General features: G+C 39.0%; 2 protein-coding genes across 4 annotated transcripts in view; one reads left to right on the top strand and one right to left on the bottom strand.

Moving 5' to 3' along the window:
* Positions 1-2,666: 2,666 nt before the first annotated feature.
* Positions 2,667-9,431, bottom strand: CINP (cyclin dependent kinase 2 interacting protein). The gene is made up of 5 exons (XM_068682740.1): positions 9,302-9,431; positions 8,185-8,353; positions 6,865-6,991; positions 5,148-5,277; positions 2,667-3,653 (listed from the first exon to the last, which is right to left on the bottom strand). The coding sequence occupies exons 1-5, from the start codon at positions 9,306-9,308 to the stop codon at positions 3,451-3,453; spliced, it is 636 nt and encodes a 211-aa protein (XP_068538841.1). The 5' UTR covers positions 9,309-9,431; the 3' UTR covers positions 2,667-3,450.
* Positions 9,338-16,025, top strand: part of TECPR2 (tectonin beta-propeller repeat containing 2) — a 41,602-nt gene continuing 34,914 nt past the window's right edge. Inside the window, exons 1-4 of one of the 3 annotated variants that reach the window (XM_068682716.1) lie at positions 9,338-9,481; positions 14,124-14,408; positions 14,547-14,675; positions 15,075-15,206. In XM_068682716.1, the coding sequence (XP_068538817.1) occupies positions 14,175-14,408; positions 14,547-14,675; positions 15,075-15,206 (495 nt within the window). In that variant the 5' untranslated portion in view covers positions 9,338-9,481; positions 14,124-14,174. Of the gene's footprint in view, positions 9,482-9,911; positions 9,931-14,123; positions 14,409-14,546; positions 14,676-15,074; positions 15,207-16,025 lie in introns of those variants that run through there. The other 2 variants (XM_068682715.1, XM_068682714.1) reach the window with 2 other exon arrangements.

The raw sequence follows: 16,025 nt of genomic DNA, 5'->3' as shown, positions 1-16,025 counted from the left end.
CACACTTGTGCATTCCGGGAACAATGTGACAGCCTAACTGATCTTCATTTAAATAACACTAAGCTAAGCATCCACTGCTTAGAGACAAAAATAGCCTCAAACAAGAATTAATTTGTACTGAACTGTTGGAAATATATTCAAGCGTTCTTGCCTAATGTTCAGCCATGCCTTCAACAGTTGCTGTTACTTGGAAAGAAATAGGAAGGTGCATAACTACTAATGTGAATTTTTTTAATGCGATACCAACTTCTTTAACTTCAGTGCCTGATTGTCTCTTTTAGTTGTTAATTTCTATTATACTTTTTTTTTCCTCCAGATGATGCATTTCATCAGTTCTAAGCTTTGGCCTTCCTAGTAATTCTACACTGCCCTGTACTGTTTAATCATAATAAAAATGTAACCTTGACTGTAATTCCTGTTTGTCCATGCAGAGAGAAAAGTTATCAAATTGTTTATTACTTGCTGCTATTGTGCGTAGTAATAAAATGGCATTTATTGCTTGGATGATATTTTTGTGGGCATTCCTAGCTGCTGATAGTAGCCTTTTCCAAGGCACTAACTCTCAAAAAGCTTATAAAGTAAAAAAGAACAGTCCTAAATAAATCACCAGCATCTTCATTTTGTTCTTGTGCTCTTGTGAATATTACTGAAAACTGGTAACATACCTTTAAAACCTGTGTGTTGCCTCATTGCTAAATACAAATGAAATACTGAAATAATTGGACAAATCAGCTAAAATTACCTTTATGCAGGTATTTGTTCTTAAATATTTTTAGTTACTGAGTAAAAACATACTAAAATTGAATCCAAATGAGAGGGAAAATTTAGAGATGAAACAATCTGCTCTGTAATATCCCTTTAATACTTTTTTTTTAATTTGTTTGCCCAAGTTGAATGTTGATTTATGATTAGGCAGGACACTGCATTTTATTAATGGATGTGAAAGATGTGTTTTAGTGACTTCCTGTCTGGTTGTTGGGTTTAAGGATTTTCTGTTGTTTTTTTGGTTATTTTTTGTTACTTTGTAGTTGTGTTGTTTTCTTTTTTTTTTAGGAGGTGGTAATAGCCAGAGGTAATTACTTTACAAATGAATATACCATATAAAGTAGGGTTGTGCTGGTCTTTCCAAGTCTTAGATTGCAGTGAGCAATTCTTTATTACCTTCTTTCATACTGTCTATCTAAACTACATCTGAGGGCTCCAAATATAATAATGACATTTTTAGAACTATAATGGCACAACATCTCTGCAATAACAATTTTGCAGTAATCTTCTGTCCTATAGCAGTCAATGCACAAAGTGATTTGTGAATATGAAGTCTCCTTCCCGAAGAGCTTAATTCTTCTAAGAAATAAGAACAAACCACCATTTCCACCTGTGCAGAAAATGAAAACTCGCTTCAGTTCTTCCTTTCCTACTGATCTGTACATGCTGAGAAATACAATATACTTACTCTCATCTTAAAAGAGCAATTCTGTAAGTGAACCAACCTTGCCTCCTTGCGAAATATTTCTCAAGTATGAAGGTGTTTCCATAGTGACAAGGGTCTGGCCCTACTCAGATAAATTAAGGTGGCTGTTAAGCTGCACGGAATGCTTGCAAAGAGCAATAATAAAAACTAGCAAAGCTGTTCATAATTGTATTCTTGAGCTACAGCAGATTTTTTTTTTTTTTACACACTAGAAATTTTGGCTAAGAATAGAACACTATTAAGCTGTCAGAAATAACCTTTGTTCAACTGAGCAACATGCAAAAGAAAACTTTCCCAATTCACATAGGTCTATTTGGTTATTGCAGGCAATTCATGCACCTCCCTTACCCAAGCCTATGAGGTTTCAGCTTGGAACTAGTTAAGCAAAAGTGACCCTGCGTTTCCTATCAGAAATCTGTTCCAGAATCTGTCACTGTTAATTAGATTTTTACAATGTCAAACCACAGCCATTGTGGCCATTTCATAGCAGTGTGCATTTCATGTTATTTTTAGTTTAAATAGTTGTTTCAGGGAGAAATCAAGGATAAACATCTGTCAGGGCACAGCAGTGGTTCAATAGCACTAAGGAATGCTACAGTAATTGTGTGAAACAGAAGACTGGAATTGGAAAACAACATCTCATATAGTAGCAGGCCATATAGGCCATCACTGAGTAGGAGGAATTTGCATTATTCATCATAATTAAGTAGAAGGGCCTAACTTCACTAGACATTAGGGATTTAACTTTAAAAAATGATTGAGCAGCTGCAGAGTTTGCAAGTTGTAATACACTTTTGTGAAAAGTCCTAATTTGCAAAAAGAACCAAGCCTTTAATAACTGTTGGCAAGCATAGCAACTTTTCCATGCCACCCAGGTCTGGCATAATGGTATGCTACAGTGATTATACCTTTAGGAGTGAAAGCAAACACGGGTATTGAATTCCTTTAAGCGTTTATCTTTTTCATTAACTTTCTCCTAAACATACTCCCTTACTCTCTTTTCTAAGAAAACCAAAAAGCAGAATGAAAAAGAAAAGCAAAAATTTGAGCTAACAATCTGGTTATGTAAATTGCTAACCAAAAATGCAAAAAGGACACACCTTTAAACCAAAACCATCAGAAACCTTTAAACCATCAGAAACAGTAACCCAAAGAAAAGCTCAGTGAGCTCTATGATGAGAAGCAAACAATATGGTCTAAGGACATAACCAGAGCAATGCTGGCTTTTATTCAACACAGCCTTTCATGAAACATCTCTAAAAGTTGCAATTAATCAAAAAAGACAATGCCTTTTTATATAATAGCTGTGCAGTAGCAAGTTGTACTAAAACTTCCAAATGTACTAGTTCAGGCTTGGATCACTCTTCATGAGTAAATCACACCATAATCAAAAGCAAACCAGAATTTATACTGCTGTGTACAACAGCTTTTCAGGATCACATACCAAATAACGTGGATCTTTTTAGATCCACTTTTAGATCCTGCCTTTTGTGCTCTCTTTTCCCTTTCCTCTTTTATAAACTAAGTACAAGAGTGCTAGCCCTGTTAGTCATGGAAAAAAACACGTGATCAAGAAGCACTGAATTTCTATGGTGACAGCAACAATGTAGGTAGTTTATCAGGACTTTGGTAGTTTGTCAAGACTGTCAGGACTTTGAAAGTAGTGCAATTATTTGTTCTAGGTGTCTATGTGCATTAATTCCCAATCCCAGACCACGAAGTAGTGCTCATCTCTCTCCAATTAGAGAACTTAGCCTCTATACAGCCTCCTACGTAGGCTCTGTATTGCACTTGGTAAAGCAGCCAAAACCACATTGCCCCATGCAGAAAAGAGTATCAGCTGAGATGAAGTAATAAATACAAACAAAAATATTTTTAATAAGTTTTACAAAATTCAACTTACTTGGTGAGCCTTGCAAATTTGCAATTGCAGTTTCACGTATGCATCATTAGAAGCAAGGCAAACGACATTTGAAGTTCTAGCACTGCCTGTGTCCTGTTTCCAGCAGCATGGCTTCCAGCAGTAGTTTGCTGCTGTTGTCAATATAAGGCTGGTATAACCATGACGATAAATAGACCATCATCAGATCCTGGTCACCAGAATGAGCAATTTCTTCTACAATTGTTTTCTTGAGTTGTAGTTCCTTCTTGTACATTTCAGAGAGCTTCAGAGAAACCTCATCTGAAATGAATAGAAAAACCAAGCACAGTGACCATAACAAATCAGCAGTTCCCTAAACACTGAATTATGCCTGTACTGTGTTGATCATTAAAAGAACTCTACCTTTACAAAAGCTGTTCCCCATATTTATTCATCCTGGTTTGTATAATGTTTTTATTCCTGAATATAAAATGCTAAACATTTTCATAATTTTTCAGTTTTTGGCTATACTTTTAAACACTTGTGATTTTGATATGAATTGCATTTTAATTCTAGAATAAGCAGTGGTATCAGTTCTCAGGACCCACTGTAAAACTAGCAGTTACTACATCTTTCCCATCTTTCCTTTTAAATAACTGAAATTTGATCGTAAAATTTTGCAATGCTATCTCAGAAGACAAGCTTCACATTTTAGAGTCACTGCTGAGTGGTTCTATGATTTTATGTCCTCACTTGCTGTCAGGCCCTTTACCAACACATGATCACCAGTAAGTGATACCAGTAGTGAAGAATAATGGTAAAACAAATCAACAGACAAAACCTGAAGTGCATAATGTAAAAACTAGTATTTTTACTAGTTATGTTAGTAATATTGGTAGGGGGTTAAACTACTTTTATATAATTATTTCTTTAATTGTTTGACTTTCTAAAAAATAACCTCACAAAATAATTTTTAAGAGAGACTGATATTTGTTTCCAGCTTAGCCTGAACTGCCACTATTTTCAGGAGGATTTAGTCTTTCACAGAGTAGAGAGCATCACTAAATGATTCAGTCACAATGGGTGTTTTGACAGCAGTTGTCTTTGTCATTCTTACCCTTTTGAGCTGACAGAAACTAATATGTAAGATTTCTGATAGCTTGTGGTAATGAAGTAAGAAGCAGGGCTTCACAAAGGCATGACTGTCATGACTTCACAGAGAAGGCTGCTGGTTTGCATGTAGTCAGGCTCCTGTTGAATTTTTTAGAACTGTAGCAATAGCAGTTGGGAGGCAGTACCTTTTAGTGAATGTAAAAAGGACTGATATTAACAGTAACTGAACATTTCCTTACTTGTCTCAAGTGACACTATGATCAGAGCTATTTCCCTTCGGCTGCCTGTGAATTAACTGAGGTGTATCTTGTTCTCTGCATTCAAGGATTCCATTTCAGTGTCAAGTAACAAGTCATTCAGTAGCCTGCAGCTTAACGCTACCAAGCTGCAAATATGTCCCCCTCTACAAAGGATGTGGCTGTTGCAGCTTGGACATTGTAAGCTGCTGACAAGCTTAGTTTTATGCTGCAGTTGTTGCATGTCAGACAATGCTTGGCAATTCATACAAGCAGTCATCAGCAGTAATCCTAAACCAAGTGGTGCACTCATGTGTTTATTGATTAGTCAATTATAAAGGAGACTGATTCACACTCCCGCTCTCCAAGGGAAGACATCCAGATAAAAGGGTTTATTTTTCAGTTCTAAATTAGATGACATCAACAACACGATGCATTTATCTAAGATGATCAATATTTTACTTACAGAAGTACGGTGTGGGCCACGTGTGAAATAGGGGTGCTGGGCAATTCCCAGCTCTGTGGTGGAATGTTTCCAAGTCACAGATTCCTTTAGTAGTTGAAGAGAGCTTTTCCATTTTCAGCTGTATTTTTGTCTGAAAACGATGAATGTGTAATGCTAATGAACATCTCAGGAACATTAGGCTACTATAAACTTGAACATCTTTTTAAATACTCTTTCTGAAGAATTTACTTAGTCTGAACATTTCTAATTCTTTTTTTAACTCCAGATGGGAATCAAAGCTGGAATTTATATACAAATTTAATATGAGATACCCTAAAATTTCAAACACTCCAGATATGAATTGGTGATTCTGACTTTGCATAATTCTTTTGCTTTACCCCCATGCAGAGATATATTAAAGCTCCCTCTCACTTTTTTATATCTCTTTGGATTTTTCCCGTAAATTAGAACCGTGGAAAAACATCAGACTGTTTATGAACAAGTTTGGCACAAGCCCTACAAATACATGTTTTTTTACATTACCATGTCAATGTGACTTAAATTTGATTTCAAAAGATCAGCTGTAGGTGTGAAAAGCAGTTCAAGCTATGACTAGCAATTTATCTAGGTTGATTGAACAGCTTGCTGTGAAAAACAGGTCATCCTGTCCACCACTTTCATGTCCACCTGTCTTTGTACATTACCTAAGGGGACGGATATTTATAACAAAATTGAACTCACATTCACTATCTTTAAGTCAAGAAGCTAAGATACAGATGTTTCTGTAAATCTGTAAGCTTACCAGCTTACCAGGGTCAAAAGAAATGAAAAATAAAGTGTCTGTAGTAGCTATGCGTAATATCCCCATGTAGCACAGGCTGCTTAGACTCCTGTTACTCAAGAGTAATAAAAAAGCTGCCTCAACACCCTTGCTCATCTGAATACAAACTATCTCAAGGGAAAAAAAAAAAAAAAAAAAAGGAAAACCACAAATTACTGTTGCTTTTTCCCATGGAGCAAAATCTTAGGAAAATCTAGCTGCTTTCCTGCTTATTCTAAATACTGGTCTGGTATCCTGTCTGTATAAAAAGCATACCTATTGTCTTTTTAATGGGCCTCCACAATGGCTAAAGGCTATAAAAGTCATTTTTACTAAGAAATTTACATTTTGGTATAGGGCAAAGAAATTCCTTTAATTTCCTTTCAAAACTAAAGGTGACATTAATTCCTGACAATTTATCCAGAAAGAAGGTGGGTTGCATAGTAATTATCTTACTCTTCTCCATAAAGAAAAAGTTCTGCACAGAAAATGCCGGTAGGCAGACTAAAAATGTAATTGCATTGTCTAATCAAAGATGGCTGCAATGGATATCACGGTAGATAAAACACTGCTGTGTCTTTAAGTTGTTTGCTTTCTTCTAAACAAAGGGAATATTCAGGATGAGAAAGAAGACACCAGGTGCAGTTTTAGAATGGACTTTTGTATGACTTTTCAGATCTCATTACAAACCACATTATAAGGGAGGAGTAGAATTATAAGCAGAAGGCAAATGTAAAAACTTTATCAAGCAAATAAATGGAGTCCACTGGAATTATAATCACTCAGGTCTGAAGCCAAAGAATTATGAATAAAAATCCCAATTTTTCTGTTTACAACAAATATATGAGGTCATTTTCTTATGTCATATTTGAAAAGACTTGGAACTGATTCATACAAAGACTGAAAAAATAGTATTACCATATGCTTTAAGGTCTCTAGTAGCTCTGCACAGCATTTGTCCAATTCTTCATTGTATTTTGGAGCTGGCTTTTCAGATTCCGTACCACTGTTATCGCATGCTATCTCCAGTTTGTTATCTTGAAATCTAAATAGAAACATAAGGCAGGGTGAGCAACTTCACACAGGTGTACTCAAGATGGGTAGATTTAAAATCCATGTGGTCTGATGACACGAAATTTCTCACAGGCTGTTCATGAGAATTCCAACGTAAAATAGTAAATGACACAGCTGGCCATGTGAGCAATTGAGGCTGGTATCACAACCTTCAGAGGAACATAGAATTATTCTACTTTACAGCATGTGCTCAAAAAAAACAGTTGTAAATGTTAAGATAACACCTCTTCCCACTGTACATTGCCCCTGTATTGGAAGTTATCCATCCTCTCATAATGGACAAGGAGGAATGCTTGTCAAGGCTTCGGCTAGTCACTTTCAAAGTCACTTTCACTCACAGCTTAAGACAAGACATTTAACATGAACCAGGAGCAGCTAGTTTACAGGAACGTATCTTGTATGGTCTTGCTGACCTTCCTCACAGAAGCTGTAAACTTTGACAGAGATGGAGCTTCTAGAAAGAGAAAGCAACATCTGACACCATTTCAGCAAAATACTTTTGAGATTGTCTGTCAGAACCCTGTCAAACAATCCCTGTTCAACTGTCAGGACTCTTCAGAAGCTTCTTCGCAAAATCCTGTTTGTTATGGGTTTATCTTCACTGCATGAAGACAGAGCTCTACTAAAGTTACCGTTTTTTTTTTATTATTATTAGTTTTAAATCACCACCGTTATAACTTTTTTTTTTTTGGTCTACATAAATCACTGATTCTTCCTTAAAATGTGCTGAACTCTTGCTTCAATGATATTTGGTAATATTGGCATCAGTGTAAATATACAAGAGAGCTCTCTTACATCTCTCTTGCAAATTTCTGTGTGGGCATTGATTTGTAGGATTAGACTCTAACTTTGTACGTTATGTAAATATTTTAAATAGCCTTTATGCTTGACTATGTATAATAAATATTTTCTATTTCTTGCAAATACCACTACATTGTGAGATTATTTTAATCTTTGTGAAACATGTATACCTTATTTGAATGTAAACAGTTTATGTAACCAAAAAGTGCAACAGCTTAGTTTGATCTAAGAGCCAGCTAATCCACTCTGACTTGTTCTTTCCCCAGTCTACAAAAAATCTTTCTTCTGAAGAAAACAGATTAGTTTCTCAATGAAGGCAATCCTTATGCTGTCTTTACTTGTCTATGGTATTAGCATACTTACTGCTCACTGATCTTCATGTTGACTATTTTGTTTGCAGTAGTAAATCCATTATCATTCAGTCTCTCCCATTTCATCATTAAATTGTGCCAGTCTGCTGCATTATCTTTAATTTTCCTTGCACTGACAGATAAAACAGGTCTTCTTGGGGTACTGTCAGCAGGACTCTTTGCTGCATGAGGAAAAAAAAAAAGATTCAAGCCATTTAAAACATACAGAAACAAATCTGTGTGCTGCCCTGCAGGTGCATGTATAAATGTTTTCTTTGCTTTACTGCTGAATATAGATTAAAGTAAAATAGAATTTATTATAGATTGAACTATTGCAATCAGAAGTTCACTGATGAAATCTAATTCCTTACCTACCAGTTTTGTTACAAGATAATCATACTATTAAAAAAACGTAACCCTGTTCTGAGATGTGATGTTGTAACACGGACAGTAATGGTTTTGTAGTACTGATTGCTGTAGTGGTCATTTGTCAACATGTTATAAGCTTATTTTCTTAAGCATGTTAACTCAAGGTATGACAAAAAATAGTCACGGTGATGATGACTACGTGCATGCAAGGTTCCTGCCATGAACATGTGAATTAATTCAGCACACCTATACATGATCTAGAAGTATCAGGGAGAAATTCTGGTCCCACTGAAGACAGCGTGTGCTTTATCACAGACCACAAAGCCCAGATGTTGAGATGTACACACCAGTACTTGATGCAGCTGTGTCTAGATTTGAGATGTACCACACAGCTACTCTGCTCACAAGCATCAAACCCCTGCCCCACACAGCGTGGGGGCTGCACACCCAGCTCTTGGTACTGTGTTTACAGGACCATTTGAAGGCTGCCACACACATTAAGCCCCCCCCCACAAGGCACTGCTGTCACCCGCTTCTCCCAGCGACACAACCGAGGCACCCTCCTCAACCCCCCATCCCCGACCGAAAACAACACGCCAGCGAGCCGGGAGACAAGACACAGACATTTTATTCCCCTATATCTGGAATCACCAGACCCTCACCACCCCTCACTCCCCCCTCGATGCCCTTCAGCCTCTCGGAGGTGCTGAGGCGAGCATCCCCCCCCCCTCAGGGGCCGGGGCCATGGCGGCGGCACTCACCGGCCATGGCGGCGCCCCGCGGAAGTGCGCTCACGTCCGGCCCCGCCCAGCCCCGGCCCCGCCGAGCGCCGCAGGCAGCCGGGGGCCGCCGCCGCCGGTGCCTCGGGGCCTGGGCAGCGCCGCGGCTCCCTCCCCGCTCCCCGCCCCGAGCAGCCATGGCCGCCCCCGGCTCCTGACGAGGTGAGCGGGGCCGGCAGGGCGGCGGTGGGCGCCTGAGGGAAGGCGGAGAGGGGGTGCGGGCCTCGGGGGGTGGGGGGGGGCTCGCTGTGCGGGGAGGTTTGGGGAGGGAAGACTTGGGGAAGGAAGATTTGGGGAAGGAAGATTTGGGGACAGAAGGTTTGGGGAAGGAAGATGTTTTTTTTTGGGGGTGTCCCGGCTCGGCAGAGTGAAGCCCATCGCCCCGTGCCCCTTCGCCACCTGTGTGTGCAGGGGACCCGCGCCCTCCTTTCGGTCTCTGCCGCCCAGCGCTGATTTTTTTTTATTTTTTCTCCCTCTTTTCTTTCCAAAGAGCCAAACCGCGGCGTTTCGCGGTGGTGTGGAGCTGTGTGTGTGCCGCCAGCCCGCGGGTGGGACAGCGGGGAGCCGAGCTCTGCCCTGCCGGGGGGTGGTTCCCTGCTGCCCCCGGCCAGGTGATGGCTTTGTGCGCCCCTCGGCTTGGCTGTGGCTTTTTTTTTGGCGAAAAACTTTGGAGATGTGGCAGGCAGGTGGCCTGGTCCTCGGGCTGAGAACGGGAGGAGTGTCTGAAAATAACACTTGTAGCTGATGGGATCGAGCCGTGATCAGACCGCTGTGTTTAGCAGCAATCACGTGTATGAATTTGTCCGTGGCTTGAAGAGCTTAAATTTGTGTTTTTGTGGATTTATTTTTTTTAAACAAAGAATTAAAAAATATAATAACAGAGCAGATGTCCCTTCTGTACAGACAGGGTGCTTGGGCTCAGAGAAATGCGGTGACAGCTTTAGCCCCCTGTACTGAGTGTCTGGCACATCCTGCAACTGACTCCGTACCACCACGTATCTGTTCAACCATGGGATTATCTCTGACATCAGCTCTCTGTAAGGCAGCCCTGAGCCTTATTCCCACTTCTGAGACCAGAAAAAAAGGAAAAACAACTCTAAACAACTCTGTTTTTCAAAATACTGCATTTAACGCAGTGTTTAATTGCTTGTGGCCTCTGTGAGTTGAGAAGGAAGGGCTCTGTTTCTTCTGGTTGTGGTTTTTTTTCGCGGGTAGCATATGGTATTTTTCTCTACTGTATATCTGCTGTGGGCTAGCTGCTTAGCACAATCTGATTTGTTCTAAATGGCTCTTACGTAGCTCAGATAACTGCTGCTGACCCGGGGAACGTGTGGGTCCCTTCCGACATCTGGCTGTGAAAATAATTTTGCCTCTAATAACAAAATGAGAAAAACTGATAAAATATAATCTCATGCTATCAACAAATAGAAGCCGTATGTGATGTATAACTCAAGATGTTGGAGGTTTTAGGCTCAATCAGCAGAGAATCATTGCATTTGCACGGTGTTTGAATGTATAGGGCTACATTGCAATTCCCTAGTCCTTTATGCATTTGTTTGGTGCAGATAAAATTACTTAATTAGCAGTATTTTTAGTAAAGTGATGATTTGAGCTTTCAGTTTTGTTTTCATACAAGCAGTGCAAGTGTTTTGTTAGTCTGCAAACTACTCAAGATGAAACTAATTTGTATGATTACAAGAAATTACAGTTCATTAATACAATTTTTGATTGTGTGGGGTGAATGGGTTATAGAGAACAAAAATAAATTTTGCTTTTTACAACTTTCTCCTCAGAGAGTTACAGAATGGCTTGGGTTGGAAGGGACCTTGAACATTACCGAGTTCCAACCCCCCTGCTATGGGCAGGGACACCTCCCACCAGCCCAGGGCCCAAAGCCCCATCCAGCCTGGCCTTGAACACCTCGAGGGATGGGGCATCCACAGCTTCTCTGGGCAGCCTGTGCCAGTGCCTCACTATCCTCATGGCAAAGAATTTCCTCCTAACATCTAATCTAAATCTCCCCTCTTTTAGTTTAAAACCGTTTCCCCTTGTCCTATCACTATCTGCCCGTGTAAGAAGTTGCTCTCTATCTTTTTTATAAGTCCCCTTTAAGTATTGAGAAGCTGCACCGAGGTCTTCCCAGAGCCTTCTCTTCTCCAGGCTGAACAGCCCCAGCTCTCTTTGGATGGCATCCCTCCTGCTGTATCGGCTGCACCACTTAGCTTGGGGTCATCTGCAAAGTTATTCGATCCCACAGTTGATCCCACTAATGAAGATGGAAATAATACACAGAAATCTTATGAGTGAGAACCCTAACCTGACAGCATTTTTTAAATTTAATTTAGTATGTGACAAAAAATAATTCCTTCCCATTTTTTTTTCTATGGGGGAGGAGAAGCTCATCAAACTCTCCCCCATTTTTTCTTCTTCAATTAAGCACAGACTTGCAAAAAATGTGTCAAGTTGCCATTAGAGTTTTGTAGAAGAAAGAAGGGTACCCTTTTTCTGGATAATAGAAGTTTCTGTAATTCCATAGCTTGTAATGAATTACTTTGGATTAACAGTTGTAATGGAGCTGTGAGGATAATGGAAGGATAATGAGAGGGAATGAATTTTGAGGACTGCGAGGCCCTTTGACAGCTGGGGAATGTGCAATGGTTTCACAGCTACAGGAGCATCTTAGGATGATGACAGATGTGAATTGTGGGAGTGACAAAGGGGAATTAAAAAGCGAAATATGTGAAATTCATGAGGCAGTAGCTAGGGAATGGAAGAAGTTTAGTTTAGACAGAGGAAGATTTGTACGTGTGAGACTTGGGACAAAGACTGGATTTTAGTGTTTAAAAAAAAAAAAAAAAAGACCAGCAGCCAGTAAAATTGCTAAACTGGCAAAGCAACATTAGAGCAACAAACAAGACTCTAGCAATGGGTTCTCTATTAATTTGACTACGTGAATGGAAGGTAGCGAACACTAAAGGAAAGAACAGGAGTCCTAAAATAGGAGAGATGTGTGAAAATGTTGTAGAAGAATGATGGTGCACTTAGGGTATTTGTTACCTTAGCAAACAACTCTGTAAAAACGTTTTCTTTCAGAAATAGTTTGGACAAGTTGATATTTTATGGAATAGGCATCCTGATAGGTAGTAAACACTGCTGGAGAGTGGAATTACTTTCTAGTTTCTTAGTCACCATTAAGAACAGCTGATAACTGCTGTTAGCTTGTTCACTGCCTCTTTTTGTAACAGAGCAAATATGGGCCCTGGAACCAAACTTGATTCCTGCTGTCTTGTCTGATGTGGGCTAGAAAGGGTAATGTCCCACAAGTAATCCCTTTGGATTTAATGAAATTGTTTGGTGACAGCAAGCGCTGGGGGGGCCGAAGCCAGCATGCTGAATCCTCTTGCACAATTCAGTGGCACAGTTTGAAAATTGAGACATCGGAGCTTTTCCTGGTAATGGAGGTACTAAACTAGTGCAGCTGCATTATTTTTGATTTAGTTGAGATACACTGTAAGCAATGTGTGAAGCTGCAAAACAAATGCCATTTTTATCCTAGAGAAATACAAGCATAATAGGACATAGCATGCACTTTGCAGTGGCAATATTTTTCAGAATAATTTTCAGCGTTTAGAGGTGTTTCCAACTTCAAGTGGCGTATTTCTGTTTCTTGTTTCTCTAAGGTAGTTATAGCTGCTGAAGCTAAAGAAAGTCTTCAACGTTTTCTTCCTTGAACAAGCATAGAAAGCTTTCTTTCCAGAAATCCAGATTCTTGTCTTGGAAATTTGCATCTATTTTGGGGAGATTCGAAACTGTTTCATTAATCGGGTTTGCTCACAGCAAAGTACAATTAAGAAGTGGAGATTTCCTTCCTTTCCCATTTTCTAAAATCATCCATGAAGAGAATAGGTACTGCTACAAAACGGACATGTCAAGGCTGTCACTCCATGATAAGAAAACCTGCTGTTTTTATTCTTTTTAACTAATTTAAACAAAATTTTCCCATATGTGTGCATGCAGTGACATTCATCAGCATGAAGTTATTCGCTTACCCATAAAGGGAAACACAGGCATATGGTACTTTTTTTTTTTTTTTTTTCTGTTTCTTTTACTGTTCACCCCTTATCTTTTTAAATTCCATTGCTATGTGGATACCTTCACGTACTGGCCAGATTGGGAATTCTTTCATGTTTGTGTTGCCCTTTTCTTCCCATGCTATTTTTATTTGTTGGTCATTATTTGATTATATAGTAGATACAGACCTAACGGAATTGCTTTTCGGTCATGTTTTTCTTGAGGCTGGGGGGCAAAAAGGTTGTGGAGTCGAGCATAAATACCAGCTTGACACTTAGATCTTATCGTGCTTTCATACACAGTGAGCATCCCACGCTCTTAGCTCTGGGAAGGTTGAGGCTGGAGTCTTCAGATGGGTGAGGAAATAGACTGTGGATCGTTCAGTGTCAGGCAGAGCCCATACGGTTCTTTCACTACCCAAATATGTTCAAGTACGGTTTCTCTTCTCAACTTTAATGAGGTCATAGCTGCAAGAAAAAAAGCTTATCCCAAATTCAGTGGTTACCATATATCCTTAGACAAGGACTGAACTGAAAAAACAAGTTTATTCTAAACAGCAAGGTTCTTCTTAAACTCTACCAGGGGATGTAAGTTGTCCTGACTTTTTTTTTTTTTCTTTATGCAAAACAAAAGCTGACAATTTCTGCATTCCTACTTGCTGAACAATGACTTAGTTAACTGTTCTTCCTGTCTCCAGGAAGTTAATGGGCTGTCTTTTGGTTTTGTCTTTCAGATTTTCGTATGTTGTGAAGTACACGCATTTATTTCTGCCTTAAAATTACTGATGCCAATGCTTGCTATGGCATCTGTGGCTTCACCAGTTATATTTAAGGAGTTTTGTCCCTTATATTATCTACTCAATGCCATTCCAACTAAGGTCCAAAAAGGCTTTCGCTCTATTGTGGTATACCTCACAGCGCTTGATACCAATGGAGACTACATTGCAGTGGGGAGCAGCATTGGGATGCTTTATCTCTACTGCAGACATTTAAACCAGATGAAAAAATACAATTTTGAGGTAAAAGTGGACTTTTAACATTGTCACTTCTAACGAGGCTTTGGTCTGTGCTGAGTTGCTCAGAATTGGGTGACTGTTTGCAACTCTATTTTGTCTCTCAATAACTTTGCAAATTTTCTGTGTGGTTTGTTCCAACAGGGGAAATGTGAATCTATTACTTTTGTAAAGCTGTTGAGCTGTTTTGATGATCTAGTTGCTGTTGGTACAGCCTCAGGTCGGGTTGCAGTTTTTCAGCTTGTGTCGTCATTGCCTGGAAGAAACAAACAGGTAAAGCTTTGTATTTCGTCTACACTTCTATGAGGTTTATTACGGTGATTGCTAGTAGTATGTTAAGGGAGTTCTTTAAGATAGTGAAAATGAGAGAATTTTGCCTGATGAAGTATCTGCAAATATGTTTCAGGGTTCATATGTTAAGCTTATAAAAGCAATAATCTTAAACACATTGTTATCATTACAAAATGTATTTAATCAAAATTCTTCTGAGGAATTCCTCATTTGTAATAACTGGTTGAGCTACTTGGTGGTTGGTGTTGCTGTTTTTTAAACAAAAATTAGGACGGCCAACATTTTTTTTACTTGATCTCTGATCTATCAGTCCAAGTCACTGAATAGGCGTTGTGTCTGTTTTTCCTTCCCTTCATTCATTCATTTGGTATTGTTTCACAGCTTCGGAGGTTTGATGTTGCTGGTATCCACAAAAGTAGCATTACAGCTTTAGCTTGGAGTCCCAATGGAATGAAACTGTTTTCTGGAGATGACAAAGGAAAGATTGTTTACTCTGCTCTAGACCTAGACCAGGTAAATGTTTATTTTATTGATCTTTAAATGATTATTTTATTGATCTTGATTCCAATTCACAATTTTCTGAAAAAAAAAAAAATGCTTCTGTGTTTAAATAATTATCAGTTAGTTAATTGCTTAGTATCATATAGTAAATTGGATTAATTGTTTTACTAGTGTGTGTACACATAGGTAGGTGTGCGTATACCCAGTAAATTGACCATTGGAAATCCTTCAGATCAGCTTTAAAAAAATGACTCTTCCAATTTTATCAGTTTTCTTTTTGAAATAACTGTACACATCTTTCTTCAGATTTCAGCTAGTATTTTCTCCTTGTTAATTTGGAAAGCGTGCACTCACATGATGTAAGGTTGCTGATTTGCTGATTCAGTACAGTTGAAGTTCTTTTTTCTGAATTGTTCATCATCTCAGTGTAGAGTGCAGAATGAAAATATGATTGGGTTCTACTGGGTGGCTTTAGCATGTTACCAGTAAATGGAATTTTTCTAATGGGTGGTGAATTAATTCAGACCTGGAACATCAACAAAAGAAGTAGTAATTTGTTTTTATGTAAGTGAGGAAGAGATTTTAAACAACAGTCATCCTGATTTGTGATTGTTGGATGGTGCATGGCTGATTTGACAGAAGGGTGTAACGTCACCAAATGTAAAAATTGTCTCAGCGTGCTATGGTAGGGGAAAAGAAGGAAGAAAATATGCAGTCTCCGGTTTCTGTTAAGTTCAAGTGAAACACACTAGCTAAATTCCCAGAGAAATTGTATTTCATAGTGTGCAACAGTCTAACTCCTCTTTGAATACATAATGGCATTTCACATTC

The sequence above is a fragment of the Anas acuta genome, chromosome 5 (genome assembly GCF_963932015.1).
Source record: "Anas acuta chromosome 5, bAnaAcu1.1, whole genome shotgun sequence".
NCBI lineage: Eukaryota > Metazoa > Chordata > Aves > Anseriformes > Anatidae > Anas > Anas acuta.
Note: the sequence above shows the minus strand (reverse complement) of the source record. Positions and strands in the feature narration are given on the sequence as shown.

Coding starts and splice junctions, on each gene's coding strand:
- CINP (XM_068682740.1), bottom strand. Junction 6,992..8,184: donor AACATGAAGATCAGTGAGCA/GTAAGTATGCTA, acceptor GTTTCTATTTAG/ATTTCAAGATAACAAACTGG. Junction 3,654..5,147: donor GTGGCCCACACCGTACTTCT/GTAAGTAAAATA, acceptor TATTCATTTCAG/ATGAGGTTTCTCTGAAGCTC.